Source organism: Sinocyclocheilus anshuiensis, unplaced genomic scaffold (assembly GCF_001515605.1).
Source record: "Sinocyclocheilus anshuiensis isolate Anshui unplaced genomic scaffold, SAMN03320099.WGS_v1.1 scaffold2373, whole genome shotgun sequence".
In the NCBI taxonomy this organism is placed as follows: Eukaryota; Metazoa; Chordata; class Actinopteri; order Cypriniformes; family Cyprinidae; genus Sinocyclocheilus; species Sinocyclocheilus anshuiensis.
Window position 1 is genome coordinate 49,751 of NW_015551030.1, and position 20,030 is coordinate 69,780.

A 20,030-nucleotide genomic window follows, 5' to 3' on the forward strand; every position below is an offset into this window, starting at 1 on the left:
CACACACACACACACACACTCACACTCACACACACACACACACACTTGTTTGTTTGTTCTGCACATCATGACTTCACATAGCTCCATTGACCACAATGATCTGGACCAAACCTCCAAACTAAACTCCAGACACACACGCCCAGACGAGTCACAAACAGATCTAGAGCTGACTGAACTCATGCGAGACGTGATCCCCGCTGCTGCTCGTGTTCCTGTGGCCTTTGAGCTCCAGATCTCAGTCCAGCAGAGATGCGAGTCCTGGTCCTGATGACGCTGATGTCAGCGTGTGCCGCTCTGGATCCGGCGGCGCTGAAGGAGGCTACGGTAAGGAGAACTCATCAGTGAGGCTGTTTCTGTTCTAGAACACTCATCTTCAGAGATTATTATTATAAAGACTTGTGCTGTAGAAGCTGGTTTTCATGTCTGTCTGCGTCTCTCAGGTCTATCTGAAGAGATACGGTTATTTACCTTCATTCTCCAGCGCTGATCATCAGGGGATTAAAACAGAGCAAATGAACGAGGCTCTTCGGTATCACACACACACACACACACACACTTTTGTAAATTGTGGGGACATTACATAGGCGTAATGGTTTTTATACTGTACAAACTGTGTGTGCTATTGCCCTACACCAACCCTACCCCTAAACCTACCCCTCACAGGAATCTTTCTCTATTTTTACTTTCTCAAAAAAACTCTCTCTGTATGATTTATAAGCGTTTTGAAAAATGGGGACATGGAGTAATGTCCTCATAAGTCACCTTCTCCTTGTAATACCGGTCATACCCTTGTTATTATACAAATCTGTGTCCTCATATGTCACACAAAGTCACACACACACACACATTCACACACTCACTCACACTCACACACACACACACACACTCACACACACACACACACACACACACACACACACACTCACACTCACACACAGTCAATGGGGTAAGCTGTGCACTTTTACTTACGTTGTCCATTAGGAAAGAAGAAATTAGGTAAAACCCAAACTCTAAATCTGTTTCAGGACGTCTGCTCTCCGCTGAAGGTGTCTGTAACTAAAGGAACACAGAGATGAAGATGATACACGATAAAACGAACCCAAGCATCTCTTATTCTGCAGCATGTGACAAATAAAACTCTTTACAGTTTTCTAGAAGGCGGCGTGACACAGCTTACCCCGCTCTCCCCATCTGGTCTGTGATCTGTAATGTATGTTTTCAGGATCTTCCAGCAGGTGATGGATCTGCGTGTGACGGGGCGTCCGGACAGCAGCACGCTGGTCATGATGAGAGCCGCCCGCTGCGGCCTGAGCGACCCCTTCAGCCGCCTGCTGAAATACCGCATTCTGGGTGAGTCACGCAAACACACCTCAGCGCAGGTCAGTCTGTACTGATTAACTGCCCGTTCTGATTAAAAATTAAGCACTGTATCGAAAACCAAGCGTAGCATCAGTCCACTCTTTTGACCATTTCAGTTCTGCTTCAGCAGCTTTCTCAGGAGAACATTGCCTTGATTTATCTCATTGCATTTATTTAAGAATATATATCCTTAAATATTATCCATGCAAGGCTTGTTCTTTCCCAGAACAGAAGTATACTGTTAATCCTAACTGTCAGTCTAAGCGAGTGCGTGCGCTGCAGGTCAGTGGCGTAAGAAGAGACTGACGTTCCGCATCTATAACCATCCGCCGGCTCTGGGTTTGTCTGCGTGTGCGGCGGTTCGCGCGGCTTTCAGTTACTGGAGCGCCGTCAGCCCTCTTCACTTCCAGGAGGTCAGCGGAGGTCACGCCGACATCAAACTGTCCTTCCACAGGAGAGACCAGGGCTGCCCTGTCGCGTTCGACGGACCCGGTGAGACCGCGCTTCCCTTTATACTAAACATATTCCAGTAAACATCAGAGCTGAGTGTCTGAAATGACTCCTCTAGGCATTTGTATGTAATTTAACTTTACAAACTTTTGAGTATGAAAGCTATGGAAGCCCGTTTCCACCACTGAATAAATAAAAAAAGATAATTGTGACTTTTTATCTCACAATTCTGACTTTTTTGCGAGTTTATATTTCCAAAGTCTGACTTTATTTCTCAGAATGGCGAGTTTATATCATGCAATTCTAAGACAAAAGTCAGAATATCGAGAAAAAGAAGTTAAAAAAAGAATTGTGAGATAAAAAGTTTTTAAATGTTTTATTCAGTGGCAGAAGCGGGCTTGAGGAATATGTGCTCTGAATATCAGGAAATTTTATGTCAAAATGTGTGTGGTTGCAAAACGTTTGCTCAGTCTGTGCTAATGCGTATCTGTCGTTGAAAGTTCCTCGAGTTTCAGTCACTCAGCTGGGTTCATGCTAGTTTTACAAAGGTCAGTTTAAGACTTTTTAAAGACTGCTTAAAAACCAATTAAAGAAAATTTAAGGATAAATTAAAGGGAACAATATGTCAATACAACTTCCTTCCAACATATCTGCAATATCTACATATCTACTAATTAATTTTACACATAAAAAATAGCATAAAAAGAATATGGACATTTTTATTTATTTATTTATTGTACCTTCCGATCACACTGCAATAAAGTGCTGTTTTTCATCAGTATATATATATATATATATATATATATATACTGATGAAAAATATATATATATTATTTATATATTTTATTTAATTTTTTTCCAGTGCAAATGTCTAAAAATTCTTAAATCAAAATGACATGAGGTGTTTTGAGAAATTGATCAAAATGAAGTGAATTTATGATAAAAAAGAACCAGTATCTACCAATGAGCTCAGCGAAATCAATTTAATTCAAAGGGAAAGCAAGTTTTCACAATCCAGTGACAGATATTTGTCATTGTTTTAATCATAAACTCACTTCATTTTGTTCAGTTTCTCAGAAAACAAGACTTCATATTTTCATTCTGCATCTCCAGTAAAAGTATCACCTTAATTTCTATAACACTTTATAAAATACAGATTGTGCAGCTTTACAGTGTTAAACTGGAAAATGGTGTGTCAATAATACAAGAGGACAATAGAAAACTGAGAAACCAGGCTCAGGGGTGCAGTATTCCTCTGGCCAGACGAAACCAGCATGATGTGGTTTAATTCCAGGCTGCAGCACAGGTCAGATTGAAGATTTAAGGATGTTTAGATATTTGTACTGGAAAACAAGACAAAAATACTGAGGAAGAGATTCATTTATTGCCGTTCATGCAACATTTAATGCCACGACTTCATGAATTTAAGACTTTCTGCTCCGATTTAAGAACTTTTAAAGGCCTTAATTTGTGGAAGGATGACTTGAGACTTTTTAAGACCTTTTTAAGGCCTGCAGAAACCCTGCTGAATCCGCTGTCTGGTCCAGGGCAGGTTTTGGGACATGCCGAAGGCCCTGAGTCCGGCACGGTTCACTTCGATGCAGATGAGGTTTGGACGGAGGGGCGGAGTTACGGAGCAAACCTGCGCATCGTGGCGGCCCATGAGATAGGCCATGCCCTCGGATTAGGCCACTCCCAGTACCACAGTGCGCTCATGGGCCCCGTGTTCACGGGATACCGCCGCAACTTCAGACTGCACCGCGACGACATCCGCGGCATACAGGCTCTGTACGGTAAGAACATGCAGTCACGCGTTTACATTGTATCCAGTGACTGAGGTTTAACCGATATCAGCTCTCTCAGGAAAGCCTGTGGAAAAACCATCCACCGCTCCGAGAAAGCCAGATCGAGAGCCGTCTGTGCCGGACCCCTGCGCCGGGGGACTGGACGCCCTCATGCTGGGTAACAGTACAGCTGATCTCTGATCAGTCCAACACTTGATATGGTCATCAGCCTCATGTCCTTGTGCTTTGTCTTCTCAGGGCCTCTTCACAAGACGCTTGCTTTCAGAGGTCATTACGTGTGGACACTCTCAGATTCAGGTTATAACAGTCCTGTTCCCATTAATGCCCTGTGGAAAGAACTGCCCGGCAACATCAATGCAGCCGTTCACTCGCAAAGAACCAACAAATCCTATTTTCTTAAAGGTGAACCGAAACTTAACACAGTGTTGAATTCAAATAGATACAAGAACATTACGATTGGAAACATGATGATTTTCACATTTTTTAAATAAGTAAATTCAAGTCACCTTTATTGTGTGTCAATAATGCAAGAGGACAATAGAAAACAGTCAGTTCATTGATGATTCAGTGATGTCATCATCCAGTTCAGCTCTCTCTAATAGAGTCTGTGCAATCAGTCAAGTGTCCCCAACTAAGCAAGCCAGAGGAACCAAAACTCCATCTGTGACAGAAATGGAGAAAAAACCTTGGGAGAAACCAGGCTCAGTCGGGGGGCCAGTTCTCCTCTGACCAGACCAAACCAGCATGATGTGGTTTAATTCCAGGCTGCAGCAAAGTCTCTGAGTCATTGAGCAGAGGACTCAACTGGCTCCTGTGGTCTTGTCCCGGTGGCCGTCTAGGAGACAAGGTCTTCACTGGGGATCTGGGGCTCATCTAGTTGTCCTGGTCTCCGCTGTCTTTCAGGGCTGTAGAGGTCCTCTCTAGGTGCTGATCCACCATCTGGGCTGGATACGGACTGGATCCGGGTGACTGCAGTGCAGTGTTAATTTCGTTGACAAATAATTTTCGTCAACAAAATTTTTTTCACCGACGATAACGAACTAAAACTCTTTCTGAATGACAAAAACTATGACGAATATTTATAAATAAAATAAAAATGGGACGAAAATGTTAGGGAGGGACGATTTGGTAAGAGATTCATTCAGAACGAATCTGTTGTGTGGTTCTGAGGTTAGATGCGTACATATGAACCGGCAGGACATAAGCTAATGTACACTTGCTGCACGTTGCATAAAACGTTCAAATATGTGGGAGTAAGAGAAGAGCAGACATATGGATAAATCTGACGACGCAAGAGAGAACTCAGGTCGGGCCGGTTTTCTGAGCGCAGACACAGAAGCACACACACACAGAAAGTGCCTCTCACAGCGCGCGAGTACTCTTTCTCGTCGCATGAACGGAGAATTACACACAAAATGTCAAAGTGTCTGTTTTGACGAGTATTCGCATAAACACTTCTTAAGTGAACGTAAACAGTAGGGAGAACGTGTCTCAGTACATTGCATCCATTGCAGCTGTGCATTCAGTTTTAAAGAGACAGCAGCCTAATTTAGTTGCTATTGTCCGAGTCAGTGATGTTAATCAAGCAACAACAGAAAGACAGAAAATCACGCACAGCTCTTGACTGAAAACTTTAGTAGCCCTAAAGATTAATCAAAATTTATTTATAGAAATAAATATGTCTGCTTGAAAGAATGAAGAATATGGTAAACAAGTTGCTATAAAGAATGCATAATTAGCCGATATAACCATTGGTATTTCATTAAAAAGTAGACCATGTTCTTGTTCTTTATGAGAAGTGCTTTTATTTAATTTGAACACAAAAGCATGTTGTGTGTCACCGCAGTTAAATCGGTGTCTATCATGATAAAACCTTAATATCAAACCTATATAATGAGTTTTAGAGAAATGCTTAATAAATGCATTACACTGTAACTAACCCATTATATTTTAGCCGACTAAAATTACTGTAGATTTAGTCGACTAAAATTGTATGATATTTAGTCGACTAAAACTAGACTAAAACTAAAAACAATTCAGATGACTAAAATATGACTAAAACTAAATGACATTTTAGTCAAAAGACTATGATTGAAACTAAATCAAAATTTGCTGTCAAAATTAACACTGGTGCAGTGACCATCTGATCTGGATACAGACTGGATCTGGTGGCTGTGGTGATCTCGGAATAAGAGAGAAACAGACTAATATTAGCGTAGATGCCATTCTTCTAACAATGTAGCAAGTACATCGGGTGTTATGGGAAGTGTTCCCGGTTCCGGTTGTCCTAATTAAAACAGCCTAAAAATTCTTTAACAGATTTGAATATTAGAAACGTGTTCGTGTGTTATGTGTAAGTCAGGTTAAAGAGATGGGTCTTTAATCTAGATTTAAACTGACAGAGTGTGTCTGCCTCCCGAACAATGTTAGGTAGGTTATTCCAGAGTTTGGGAGCTAAATAGGAGAAGGATCTGCCACCCGCAGTTGATTTTGATATTCTAGGTATTATCAAATGGCCAGAGTTTTGCCGGTTGTCCTAATTAATGCAGCCTAAAAATCCTTTAACGGATTTGAATATTAGAAATGTGTTAGTGTGTTATGTGTAAGCCAGGTTAAAAAGATGGGTCTTTAATCTAGATTTAAACTGACAGAGTGTGTCTGCCTCCCGAACAATGTTAGGTAGATTATTCCAGAGTTTCGGCGCTAAATAGGGAAAGGATCTTCCGCCCGCAGTTGATTTTTGATATTCTAGGTATTATGAAATTGCTAGAGTTTTGAGAACGCAGCGGACGTGGAGGACTATAATGCAATAAGAGCTCGTTCAAATACTGAGGTGCTAAACCATTCAGGGCTTTATAAGTAATTAGCAAGATTTTAAAATCTATAGGATGTTTAATAGGTAGCCAGTGCAGTGTTGACAGAACCGGGCTAATATGGTCATACTTCCTGGTTCTAGTAAGAACTCTAGCTGCTGCATTTTGGACCAGCTGGAGTTTGTTTATTAAGCGTGCAGAACAACCACCCAATAAAGCATTACAATAATCTAACCTTGAGGTCATGAACGCATGGATTAACATTTCTGCATTTGACATTGAGAGCATAGGTCGTAATTTAGATATATTTTTTAAGTCTCTTCTGCTCACCAAAGCTGCATTTAATTGATCAAAAACACAATATATATATTGTATAACGTACTGTATATTACAATATATTCTAATTATTGTGATCAACATTTCTGATTATTATCAATATTATCAAAACTCAATATTTTTGTGGAAATCGTAATACACTTCCATTCACATTTTTGGGGTATGTGCGCAAGTGCTTTTAAATAAATGAACACTTTTATTGATCAAGGATGCATTAAACTGATCAAAAGTGCCAGTAAAGACATTTATAATGTTACAAAAGATTTCTATTTCAAATAAATGCTGTTCTTCTGAACTTTCTGTTCATCTGTGAATCCTGAAAAATAAAATGCATCGCAGTTTCCACAAAAATATTGTGCAGCACGACTGTTTTCAACACTGATGATAATCAGAAATGTTTCTAATAATCAGCATATTATACTGATTTCTGAAGATCATGTGACACTGAAGACTGGAGTAATGATGCTGAAAATACAGCTGCGCATCACAGAAATACATTACAGTTTAACACATATTCACATAGAAAACAGCTGTTTTAAACTTCAATATTTCACATTTTTACTGCATTTTTGATCAAATAAATGCAGCTCCGATGAGCAGAAGAGACTCCTTTCAGAAACATTTAAAATGTTTCCAAACTTTTGACAAGTACTGTATCTGTTGAAACTGACCTAGAAAGTGTCTATTCGAAACACTATTTGAACAGACACTGCTGTAATTCCAACATGGAGTTATTAATGGTCATCCTCTGTACCTGGTTTCCACAGGAGATAAAGTCTGGAGATATTCCGGCTTTAAACTGGACCAGGGCTACCCGAAACGCCTCAGCATCCCCTCCAACATTCAGGCCGCGTTCTTCCTCAAGCGCCGCCGAGCGATCGTCTTCATCAAGGTGAGAATCTGCGGGAGATTGTTCTGCTCGAGCCGAGTGTGATGTGTGTCTGTTCCGCAGGGATCAGAATACTGGCTCTGGGATGAACTGGGATCAGCTAAACCCCTCCAGCTCATCTCCGCTCTGCCCTCGGATCCGGACGCTGCGTTCACGGGGAGCGACGGACGCGTCTATGTGTTCCGCGACGCGCGGCAGTGGCGCGTGAGTACCGCGCTGACGCTCGAGGAGAGTTATCCGCTCCGCTCCAGACAGCGATGGATGCACTGTGACCATTAACCTTCATCATGGGTTATATTCAGCATGTCATACATCAAACAGGACATCATCTATAGTTAAGATATCGGACAGATTACCAGTCATTGTCAGCAGTTTATTAGTCATGTTTTTCTCTCTGATGTATACATGAGCACATATATACTGTATATGTACATATACTTATGCATGACTCTAGTAACTGATGTATTAGACGCACACAAGCTTTTAAATCACTTTTGATTCATTTTTAATTGTTCAAATGAGTAGCCTATTAATAAAAAGGTTTGAAACGAAAGTCACTGTTGTAACTTATAGTGTCTTTACACGACAGTGGATGGCTAGTAAATGTATTAACTGGAGGAAATAAGCTCATTTTCAGAGATGCAGAGATAAACGCATCTAATAACACATTTAAAGGAATAGTCTTTCATTCTGCATGAACGCTAATAGAGAATAATGCATTAGTTCATTACGTGGAACTAATTTTTGTACAATGAATATAAGCTGTGAAGTTCAGAGAGGAATCCAGAGCACAGAATAAAAACACCTGTTTGTCATTACAGAAATAATCATTTCAAATTACAGCAAAGACGCTTTACATGTACAATGATGCTGAAACACCAACAGTACAGAGTGAATAACAAGCCTGTTTTAGTGCCCTCAGTAGGGAACATCATGAAGTTCCAGCACACTGACACCAAACACACTGTACTTCATCAAATCCAACCTTCAGACGTGTGCCAACGCATTTTCATGAATCATTTCCAGAATCTTTTATTTTTTGCATGGATGCCTGGATTGTGTCTAATCTTTTTTTGCTGTGAAACTACTTTTCAAACTCATCCTAGGCTAATCTGCTGTCTTTCATCTACAGAGCGTCCTGATAAAGTCAATCAGATGTCTCTGACACACATGGACCTCTCCTAACGAGCTGATGATCTCAATCAGGCATTAATTAAAGGAGACAGAGCCATGGGCCCCCAGGAGCAGGACTGAAAGCCTTACTCAATGAAACTTACTGACCACGAGCAGAACATGAATCAGACAAATCAACAAAATACTCCCTGATCAAAATCACAAAATTTCATTTGTGAAATTTGATATATAACAGGGTTTCTGCAGGTTCTATGGAGATACATTTAGTGAAAAGTTTTGAAGTGAAGAAAATAAATTGAACAGAAGTCAGTATGTTAGTAAGGTCTCTAAATGTAAACGTCCTGTATTAGCAACACTTCAAAGTTTGAAAATATAACTTCCAACAGATCTCCATTACTTTATAATTCATTTTTGCAAAAGAAAAAAAAAACAGCTTATGGATTGAATAGCTCTACTCACAAACACTAGAATATGGATATGACTTTTACTGTACCTTCAGCTCTCTCGGTGCTTCTTCAGCGTTTGTCTTGTTTTCCAGTGAAAAGATTTTTAAACCAAGATAAATTTGCTGGAGATGCAAAATGACATCTATCTTGCTTTTTGTGAAACTGATCAAAATGAAGTGAGTTTATGGTCAAAGCAACAAGAAATATCTGCCAACAGAGTTGGAAAAATCAACTTAATTCAAAGTGAAACAGGTTCTCTTGATTTAAGGATGTTTAGATATTTGAACTGAAGAACAAGACAGAAATACTGAGAGATTCATTTTTAGCAAAGCATGCCACGACTTTATGAATCTAAGACTTTCTGCTCTGATTTAAGAGCTTTTTAGGCCTTCATTTGTGGAAGAGTGAATGAAGACTCTTTGAACCCTCTCTCAGACCTGCAGAAGCCCTGCAGAAGCCCGGTGTCCACATACAGCTGTGTACCACGCTCTGAGACAAGCTTTAATAAACATCTCAATATAATCAGTGTCTTGTGAATAAGACTGAAGCTATTTGTAAAGTAAGTGTGTTTGCATGCAGCTGAGGTGAACTGCAGACTCAGATCAGCGGAGTGGATGCGTCCTCGGAGATCATGTGCGATTGCTTTACAGTCTGAGAAGAGCCGACGCTGAAGCAGTGAGAGGCACCAGCGATCCCGTCTCAGAATCAAAGTCGATCATGATGTGATGAACGGAGCTCAAGCTCAACAGCGAGGAGCCCGTGTGTGTCTGCCGCTCTCGCAGACTCGCCAGATAACTCTGCAGACAGACAGACAGACAGCAGACGCTGAGATCAGAGTAAAGCAGACACCGCGTGATGATAAAGACGTGTAATGTGTGCCGGGGCTGTACCGGGGCCAGCACGTCTCCCGTGTAGCGCTGGAGGGCCGGCGGTCTGCGGCCACGCGTCTGTCTGATCCTCGTCAGATCCAGCTGCTTCTGTTCACCCGTCGCACACACTGACACCACACACAGACACAACAGCAGCTCTACAACAGTCCCTTCATCCACCCTAATGCCTTTTTCTTCGCAGGGTTTCTGCAGGTAAATGCAAGACTTTTTAAGATCTTTTCAAGACCAATTTAAGTTAAGGAATAAACACGCCAATATGTTTTCTTAACAATTCAGAGTTTTGAAAATAAACTTCCAACAGATCTCTATTACTTTCTGATTACTCTTACAGAAAAAAAACTTATGGTTTGAATATGTCTGCTCACAAACACTAGAATATGGAAATAATCTTTACTGTACCTTCTGATCACACTATAATGTTCTTCCTCCTGTTTTCCAGAGTATTCTTAAATCGAGATACATTCACTGGAGAAACAAAATGACTTTAAGATAAGAACTAGGGTTGTGACGGTGATTACATCACCTTTAAATAGCTTCTAAATGCCCGTGTGCATTTTACTTTTCTGCGTCAGTTGCTTGAATGGACACCAAAACAGTACAACGACAAACTCAGTTAAACTAAACAGAACTTTTAAGACAAAAATTACTTAAATGCAACATTTAATGCTACACTGCAAACAATTCTTTTCTTACTTAGATTTTTTGTCTTGTTTTCAGTCAAAATATCTAAAAATTTTGAAAACAAGACAAAAAAATCTAAGAAAAGCATTTTTTGCTGTACGACTTTATGAATTTAGGACTTTCTGCTCTGATTTAGAGCTTATAAGAGCTTAATCTGTGGACGGGTGAATGAAGAGTTTTTAAGACCCACAGAAACCCTGCGTTTGTCTGAGTTTTTCCTCTTATAGTTTGTGTATGTATTCTGGAAAGCTGTCAAGAACACATGCAGGTCATATTTCACCCCAAAATAAAAACAACTACATTTTTGGCTAGGGATGCAGCGATCTGATGCTCAGGATCCGATGCTGCTGTTTTCTGCCGGATCAGGTATCAGGATCAGAGTTATTATTAAGCTCCACGAAAGGCACAAGAACATTCTAAAGCACCATAAAGTTTTCGTGCACTATATTCCAAGTCTTCTGAAGCCGTTCCGTAGTTTAATGTGAGGTTCAGATGAATATTAGAGTCGTTAAACTCTTCTCTCCGCTGCGGCTGACAGTCATCAGTTACGACAGTCAAGACGCTGAAACTCTGCAAGATGATTCAGTGTTGCTATTATAACACTTGATCTGTAGATAAAGATAAATGGTTTTGCATAAAAGGACTTTATCTGGCTGGAGTTTAGTGCTGTTTCTAAATCACCTAAGTTTCTACCATATGTCTGTTAGATCACAGCACTGGAGTAGAGAGCACTGGGAACGCTGTTGCTTCAATAAAGAAGCATTGTGCTGCTCTGCATTGGAGCCTTTCATGTTATAATACTTCTGCGCAATGCAAGGTTATTAATAGCCTTTCTTGTCGTCTTATCTATCATATGCTGCCGCCTCATTATTGCGCTATACATTTAAATGAAATATCTTTTAATGTTATAGTATATATTTAAATATAAATATATTTACTGGTTTTTCATGAATGTATTTTACAACAATACAAAGAGCAATGTGTAACAGTAAGTTTACCAGATTTAGTCCTACACTTATTCACTTTTATTTGTTCCCCACTAAATAATGTTTTTTGAATAAAGGTTTAGATTTGATAAAATTATTGTGCACTCATGATTTTTCTAGAGTAACTTCTGCTGCTGAATTACCCACTGACCTAGTTTATAATAGTATTTTTGTCATAGATATGATTATATGTTTTTATTTGTTATTTTTGTGCATAATGAAGTTGTCTATATTTAGTAGATTGTGTTTAACACACAAAACAGTGATGATCAGATCAACACTCAGAGGTATAGAAATTCTACATTGATTTAAAAAAACTAAAAAACTAAACCTGTGCTGGTATCAGTCGGATCGGATCAGAAAAAAAAGGTATCGGTGCATCCCTGTTTTTGGTAGTACAAATTAAAGCTGAAATGAGCTGTATGCTCTCTCTGTCTGTATATAGCTGTGTGTTGGGGTGAAATGTGGTCTGCGTGTGTCTTCTGTGGCTTGTTTGTGATGTGAGCCGATACCGTCAGCATGCGCTGTGATTCTGCACTGGACCAGCATCCCCAGTGCTGTGAGTACAGGCCAAATCCCCATCACCGGCCAGCTGTACCAGCACAAGCCCTGTTGTGTCTTCAGACCCTCAAACGCCCGCAGCACCAGCACAGGCGTCTCCACCCAGTAACCCACACACACCGTGGCCCCCGCGGCCCCGACCGAAGCCGTAGCAGCTACCATCATGGCCTTCCTCCAGCACAGAGTGATGACGGCACAGAAGACACTGGCTCCTACGACCGCGCCGACAGGGGCCCACGGCGGGCTGAGCACGGGGTAATACTGTCCCAGCAGCAGCAGGGCGGCGCCGGAGAGCAGCGCTCCCAGCTGGAGGCCGGTGAGGAAGAGCCCAACGCTGCGCACCAGCACCGCCACGAGCGCCGCCAGCAGACCCACGCCCAGAGAGACGCTCGCCCGCGTCCAGCCGTCCAGCAGACGCTCCTGCACACACAGCAGCTGTCCGACAGCAGCGCCCCACGCCAGGCCCGACACAAACAGCACCGTCTTAAAACAGCGGTAACCTGGAGAGCAGGACCAGAACGTGACATCAGTTACAAACGACGATTCACATTCATCACAATCAGCGCTTCACCACACGTCCTTATTTAACTGCACTTATCAGTCACTGCTGTTGACCAGTATGTGCCTGATCACAGTGAATATAGTGTGTTGTTGATTATCTTGCATGCAGCGAAGTCTGGGTTTCTGCAGGTTTTATGAAGGTAAATTTAAGGCTTTTTAAAGACCTTTTTAAGAGCAAGTATGAGAAATTGATCAAAATGAAAATAGTTTATGATTAAAACAAATATCTGCCAATGAGCTCAGAAAAATCAACTTAATTCAAAGAATAAACAACTTTTCATTCCCCACTGACAGATATTTGTTCCAGTTTTAAACATAAAATCAATTTTGTTCAATTTCTCAGAAGACAAGACTTCACATCTTCATTTTGCATCTGCAGTAAATGATTCTTGATTTAAGGATGTTTAGATGTTTGTACTGGAAAACAAGACAAATACTGAGGAAGGTATTCGTTTTTTTGCAGTTCATGCAACATTTAATGCCACGACTTTATGAATTTAAGACTTTCTGCTCCGATTTAAGACCTTTATCAGGCCTTAATTTGTGTACGGGAGAATAAAGAGAAACCTTGTTAGTGGTTAGTTGCCAGTTATAGCATACTCTACCCATCGATAGCAACACGGCTGAGCGGTTTCTCTGGTGTCCCTCAGCAGCTTTTACTCGACCGCAGCAGGTACGACAGTCTGGACCGAGTACAGTCGGATATTTCTGGATGTCCTTCCCGACTAACAATAGAGCTAAACTTAGAGGAACAAGCACAGATCTGAGGCTGGTCCCGAAATGTGTTTGTTCAGTCCAACAGCGTTCAGCTGAAGGTCCATCTGTTTTTACATTGATGTTTTAAATAGCACTACATTTTACACACTGCCTTATTGTTCTCAGTTTCCTTGTGTAACTGTTATTGAGATAACTATCGTACCAGCTGAAAACATGCTTTTGTGTGAGCCACATTACAGCTGAAGCAGAAAGCAGCACAAGTCCATGTCGCAACCCTAGAAAGCATAAAGTGGTTAAATACTTTATGCACATTTGTATAACACTGATATAATCACTATATTTAATTTCATAGACTTCAGTCTGCACATCGCTTGGAACACAACGCTGGACATTAAGCTCAAAACGTCTGAAAATAAGTTTGAAGTTCTAGTTCTAGTTAGTTACCCTGAATTGTAGTTTTTATTTAGTGTACACGAGAACAACTAACTGTACAGAAACATTTAAACGGTAGTATACAATCAAAACTAAATGCAGTAGAAATCAGTAGTTCATGTACTCTACGGTTAACTTCTCGCTGCAATGATTATCTGTGGTCGTGTCTCTTTCAGACTCACCGCAGAAACAGTAAATGAGCCCCAGAGCGAAGCAGAGCGAGCAGGTAACAGCCGGTCCCAGCTCATATTCTCTCCTGATCTCCGGAGCGCAGGCCACTCTTGCGGTCTCCGTCGCGGAGAGAGACTCGTTCATGATGCTCTCGGACGGCCAGACGCTTCCTCACTCACTGCTGCAGGCAAAGTGTGTTTCTAATCCTTACATTTCTCCAAATGTGTTCAAAAGTGCCTGAAAAAAAGAGAAAACATTGTTTTAAACAGAAGGACACACGTGCTCATTACAGGATCTCGTCATGCGGTTGTTAATTACTCATGAGTCAGAAGAGGTTCCTACAGTCCTAAAAACAACAGAACGACCCCTCACACCCAGCAAGCTAAAGATCATAAACAGTGATGGGGAAAACGTTATGTTACTTTTTCTCATCTGAGCTGGGCTTGCTCGTTTGTTTTTAATATTAAAAAGTTTTATTTTTGGCAAATGTAAAAGCCCTTTCACACCAAAAGTGAAACAAATAAGCCTGAGGCTGAAGGAAATATAAATTCAATTATCAACATATTTAATTATTGCAGGTTTGTGTCATATTCTGAGTTTGCATCTCACGGTTTTCATTCATTTTTTGAGGAATACTGAATCTGTTTCTGTGCAGTGAGAGGAGTACACACGTTAGTCTAGATCTACAGGAACATGTTCACACAGCGCATCTGCACTCACTCCTGATTCTCTCAACATGAGGACACAAAGTAACTGGCGTAAACTTATTTGGAAAAGTAACTCCGATCATTTCTTTTAAATGAAACAGTAATGTGTTACTTTACTAGTTACTTGAAAAAAGTAATCTGATCATCTCAACACTGATCATAAAGATCTGCTCCTGGAGACTAAACTTGCTGTGATATAAACTAGTGACATGAACCTTATTCCCTCATTTATTTCTATAAAAGAATTTCGTCAACTTTGAAAAATCCTCCTGAACTGAACTGTGTAGAAAACATCAAATCTGTGGCCGCTGAGAGATCATGCTAATGTCACAATCTGAATCATATATTTAATAATTGCATCTTTCATGTGCTTTAATTCTAGATACACAACAGATTAGCAGTGCTTTGATGATTTTTGCACTTGCTCAGTTTTCTGCTCAAACTATGACTAACGAGCAAACTGGACTGAAGTGGGCTTTAATCACAGATTAGTGTCATTTGCTCACTGTGTTGTTTTCATGGCATTTCTTTATTTACTACAGAATTAAGAGCACATTTTATATTGGTTTCAAGAGTTTCGATCTCAATTCTGTAACTTTAACGTTACCTAAACGCTTGTCAAGTGTAGAAATAGTTTTTATCATCGACACATTTTAAATGAAGATTAAAAACAATATTTAAAACACTTACTTACCAAAGCAGATCGGATGAACGAGCGAAATGAACACACCATCGTTTTCTTTCTGTGGTCTTTTCTCGCTCCGAGTCTGTTTTTGGCTCAAACACTAACACTTTCTGCTCTCAGACACAGCCAGACACAGCCGATTAGTGCGAGTTAACTAGGACGAACACTTCGACACCAGTCGCTCAAAATATAAACTAGGTCAGAATAACTTCACAACGAATAAAACCAAGTCCGTGTCAGAAGAAATCGCAGAGGAGCTTATCCTAGTGATGAGTCGTTCGCGAAAGAGTCGGCTCTATGAATCGACTCATTTAAGTGAACGATGAGAGTCGGCTCTCTGCGGGGTTTTTAACTTTCTCAATACAAGAGAAAATAATGGGATGATTTTTTTTTTGCCACACTGCTTGTTATCCACACGCACTTCATGCACTTGCACTGATGTGCACGGGATGATTCTCAAACACAACAGATTCAACAACACGTGCACAATGTGACAGAGTTAATACCGATACAGCTGTGATGGATGCTTGTTTTGCACACTGTAATTTAGTTTTCATTTGTTATATGGCACACCATGTTATATTCCGAGTATGATTTGTTTATAGTAGTTTGTGTTCTGGATAGTTATTTCTACATCACATATTTAATGTCTGCATTTACATCTGCAAGACACTTTTAGAGTGTTTGCTCATCTGCAATATGTCTCTAAGACTATCAGATGTAAAAATAGAGGTTTATAAAATTGAAGATGCTTGTTTTAGAATGCATGTAAATCTGCCTTTTTTTCTAAGAAGTGTATCAGATGTTTTTACACAGCAGATGTTTCCCAGATCAAGCACTCTTTAGCAGACACCTGTGCGATCTGGGTAATAACGTTCTGTAATAGTGATTTATGTTTTTATATTAATTAGGTTTTGTGTTTTTATTCTAAAAATAATATAAAATTATGATATTTCGGAAAGGCTTGGAGCCAGAAGTAGGCTATGACAAAAATATTTGAATATATATAGTTTTATTTTTTTTTTAATGGTTTAGTTTAATTACTTTGAATAATTTAATTATATTTGTGCACACATACCAGGCATAGGTCAAAATATTGACAAATTTGGCTGAATTATAAAAGCCAGAAGTGGTACTAAATAAAGAGCTGTTTGAAGCCGAAAGAGTCGGCTCTTTTTTCTGAGCTGAGCTAAATGATCCGGATCCATAAAAAGAGCCGGAATTCCCATCAATCTCAGCAGGTTCGGCGTGAGATTTGGAAAAACTGCGAAGATTCTCCTTATTTGTGCTGCACCCAGATTTCATAATCGGTTAGGATTTTAAAACTACTTTAAGTTAGTCTTTATTAACCACGATAACCAACTATTATCAGCTACACTATATAATCAATTAATACAAATTATCGGTACAACATTTCCATTTTTGTTTTTAATAAGTTCATTTGAGAGAGAACGAAACATCACTGATACAGCTAAAAGGACATTCATTTATTTTTATACAAAAACCCACACAGTACATTAAAAATAAAACCAGGCAGCTGCAGGTGACAGAGACTGTAAAGCTGTGATATATCAAGAACTTCAGCAGGACTCATAACCTCAGTACCACATTACACACCGTAACGACTACAGACCCTGTTTAACATGTACAAGAAACAGCAGAACATTTGGTTACAGGCTCCCAAACACACCTTCAGTGAAACAAGTGCATTATTCCTCATCCAACGCAACTAAATAACCCGTTCTGATGGTGAACGTGTGAAAACAGAGAAAATCTATTCATTTGAAGCAAAAACAAACAGAAATAGTGGAACTCACAAAAGATGCTCTCAGTTCTTCAGTCCACTGATCTTACACACAAACACACTTTTTTAAAACGATCACAAACATGTAAAAGCTCAATCTAATCGTCTAAAGCGTTCAGAGAACACACGTCTCCTTTTATGCGGTCACATTGTTGAAAACGTTTGATTAGTGTGAGATATTAATGACAAGCATAAAGAGGGAAATGATCCACAGAATAACACGCTATAATCAGGTAGTAGGACGCGTCCCAAACATGCTCCGACTTTAAGATGATGACATGTTTATATCCTCCGTATCCCAGCAATCACAGCACAAGACTAGCGCGGCACAACTACAGAATAAACTAGATCCTCCTGCGATCAGAGGTAGTAGAGCCAGCAGAATCCCTCCGTCGAGTCCCGTTCTAGCCAGTCATCTGGTTAATGAAGCGGCGAGCCTGCGATTACTCAATATAAGGCCATGTTAGTCCCGTCAAGACACTTGCCTTGACAATAATAGTGCATATGTACATTTAAAGTGTTCAGGTCGGTCTCAAAGGAATCGTATTTAGGTTCAGTTTGATTCAGATGCTACATTTGATTCAAAAGTGTTTCAATTAAATGTTTTCGTGTTTCACTCGATTACGAAAAAATCTCCAGCACACAATCACATCTACAAGCTGCTCTAGGACAGACTGATTTATTAGTTTATTTACTTTGAAACATTTCCATGTTTTGCAGGTGCTGCTACAATTTAAAAAAATTAGTGCACAATCGTGTGGTGTTCAGTAGTGAATTCTTGTTTAAATCATATCGCTTGTGCATGTAAACGATGAAAAGTAATTAACAGTATCAGTGCACATTCTTCAGAAAGTGACGTGAGGCTTTGCATTAGATTTCAGTGTATTAAGGTGCCCTGCGTGAACCCTGATGGTCTGTTAAAATCCTGATCGACTGATGTCACTGAAGGCACTCCAGACGGGCTTTGGCTCTTAAACCAGACTGACTTGTATATTAGGACAGCGACACGCCACCGGCCGACCCACACGACGATCTACCGTTACGAGGAACTCAAGAGAACGAGACGGAGTTAGCAGAGCTAGCGGACACCTCACAGGTACGAGAGCCGCTTGGCCGTGATGAACTCCTCCAGATGAACCGCGCCGCCGCCCAGGAGCCCGAACGCAGGGAACATGGTGCCGGAGCAGTCCACCGGTCGCTCGTACAGACAGCGCATGGTGTCTGCATCGTAGAAGAACACGCGAGCGGCGTCATAGTCCAGACAGACTCCGATCCTCTGCGGCATGGGCAGGACTCGGCTGCTGTGATCCCCTGCGGCGCTGGCGGACGCTTTGGGGATGAAGAGCCGGCCCATGCCCACGGTGAGCAGCGTGAAGGGCTGAGAAACCTCGAAACAGGCGTCTTCGCTGCCGCTGTCGTGACCGCTGTCATGGTCGTACCTGACGGGAAGCAAAATTAAATTAAAATCCTTACCAAATATTAGCCAGAAACAGCTTGGTTACTCAACATACAGCAACCAGGACGTGTGTTAAAGCATCCACTCCAACGGACGATAATATTCAGCTTATTATAAGCACGCTGCAAAACTGTCGCTTTAAGGCTCGAGCTCTTTAAAGTCAAGTGGATTCTGATTGGCTGTCAATGTCTGGAAGAAATACTCTGAAAGTCATTCAATATTCGTCCTCTGTGCCATTACAGTCGTGGTGTGAGAAGGACTGAGTTTCTGCAGGATTTTTTAAATCAAATTTAAAGCTTTTTTAAGCCCTGCACAAATAAAATAAAAACCATATGAGCAGAGTAGGGCAATGTCTACGGTAACATTATTACACCATAAAATGAATGTAAACAGCATAATTTACAGTTCAGATACAGGTTTTCACAAAAACAAGCCCTTAAACCATTTCTTTTTTTTTTTTTTTTTAAGAAAAGGGATGAGTCAAATGTAGGAATTATAATATTGTAATATAGTGTCTTAATTGTTTAGATTTTTGATAATGCATCAGCTTCTTGTCCATCCACCTGTTCTCTTGTACAACTGCGTGTTTGCTGCATAAAAATATTGTTGCTCTGAACGAACAGCAGATGGGCTTATTGAAAAACGAATGTTTTCTCTGACAGCAGGAGGTGCTTTAGGAACGGGAGTAACGGCTGCACAAAGAAAAACGCTACTTTATCAGTCATTATACTTAAGCAAGATGAAATGAAGACATTCAGTTGCCTTCACAGATGCACTGATAGAAAAACAACCGCGCCGCGTTTTAACTGAAGTGTGCAGCACTCATATGACATTTAATCACCACATTAAGCCATACGGCCATTCTTGTATTTCCGTCCCCAAATTTAAGACCTCTTGGAATTATAATTAACACTTTTTTTCTTTTTTTTTTTCAATTTAAGACTTTTATGGCCTTAAATGTGATACAACTAAATTTAGGACTTTTTAATATGTTTTAAGGGTCCCGTGGAAACCCTGAATGAGAACGATTATCAAAACGTCTGCTAAATGTAAATGTGATAACGTGTGTGTGTGTGTGTGAGAGAGAGCGAGTGTGTGTGTGTGTGTGTGTGTGTGTGTGTGTGAGAGAGAGAGAGAGAGAGAGTGT

At 40.4% G+C, this 20,030-nt stretch overlaps 3 protein-coding genes across 4 annotated transcripts in view; 1 reads left to right on the forward strand and 2 right to left on the reverse strand.

Moving 5' to 3' along the window:
• The first annotated feature begins 249 nt into the window (after positions 1-249).
• Positions 250-9,169, forward strand: LOC107661176 (matrix metalloproteinase-19-like). The gene is made up of 9 exons (XM_016450653.1): positions 250-324; positions 441-529; positions 1,223-1,350; positions 1,642-1,851; positions 3,357-3,602; positions 3,673-3,771; positions 3,852-4,016; positions 7,531-7,655; positions 7,716-9,169. Exons 1-9 carry the CDS (start codon positions 250-252, stop codon positions 7,929-7,931), a joined length of 1,353 nt encoding a protein of 450 aa, XP_016306139.1. The 3' UTR covers positions 7,932-9,169.
• A 69-nt stretch (positions 9,170-9,238) lies between these two features.
• Positions 9,239-15,895, reverse strand: LOC107661169 (transmembrane protein 198-like). Of its 2 annotated transcripts, none has more exons than XM_016450638.1 (5): positions 15,633-15,895; positions 14,243-14,468; positions 12,302-12,850; positions 10,123-10,229; positions 9,239-10,029 (listed from the first exon to the last, which is right to left on the reverse strand). In XM_016450638.1, exons 2-5 carry the CDS (start codon positions 14,373-14,375, stop codon positions 9,877-9,879), a joined length of 942 nt encoding a protein of 313 aa, XP_016306124.1. In that variant the 5' UTR covers positions 14,376-14,468; positions 15,633-15,895; the 3' UTR covers positions 9,239-9,876. The 2 variants fall into 2 exon arrangements, with proteins under 2 accessions (XP_016306124.1, XP_016306125.1); XM_016450639.1 differs by having other exon boundaries at positions 15,629-15,895.
• A 2,328-nt stretch (positions 15,896-18,223) lies between these two features.
• The window catches only part of LOC107661177 (E3 ubiquitin-protein ligase TRIM36-like), a 16,091-nt gene continuing 14,284 nt past the window's right edge, over positions 18,224-20,030 (reverse strand). The window contains exons 10-11 of the mRNA XM_016450654.1: positions 19,544-19,575; positions 18,224-18,920 (exon numbers count right to left, since the gene is read on the reverse strand). Of these exons, the coding sequence (XP_016306140.1) occupies positions 18,518-18,920; positions 19,544-19,575 (435 nt within the window). The 3' untranslated portion in view covers positions 18,224-18,517. The remainder of the gene's footprint in view (positions 18,921-19,543; positions 19,576-20,030) is intronic.

Excerpts from the sequence above, each read along its gene's own strand:
- LOC107661176 (XM_016450653.1), top strand. The coding sequence starts at position 250 with ATGCGAGTCCTGGTCCTGATGACGCTGATGTCAGCGTGTGCCGCTCTG. Across the intron at positions 530-1,222 it reads CAAATGAACGAGGCTCTTCG|GATCTTCCAGCAGGTGATGG; the intron begins GTATCACACACA and ends GTATGTTTTCAG. Across the intron at positions 1,351-1,641 it reads GCTGAAATACCGCATTCTGG|GTCAGTGGCGTAAGAAGAGA; the intron begins GTGAGTCACGCA and ends CGTGCGCTGCAG.
- LOC107661169 (XM_016450638.1), bottom strand. The coding sequence starts at position 14,375 with ATGAACGAGTCTCTCTCCGCGACGGAGACCGCAAGAGTGGCCTGCGCT. Across the intron at positions 12,851-14,242 it reads GCTCATTTACTGTTTCTGCG|GTTACCGCTGTTTTAAGACG; the intron begins GTGAGTCTGAAA and ends CCTGCTCTCCAG. Across the intron at positions 10,030-10,122 it reads CGGGAGACGTGCTGGCCCCG|AGTTATCTGGCGAGTCTGCG; the intron begins GTACAGCCCCGG and ends GTCTGTCTGCAG.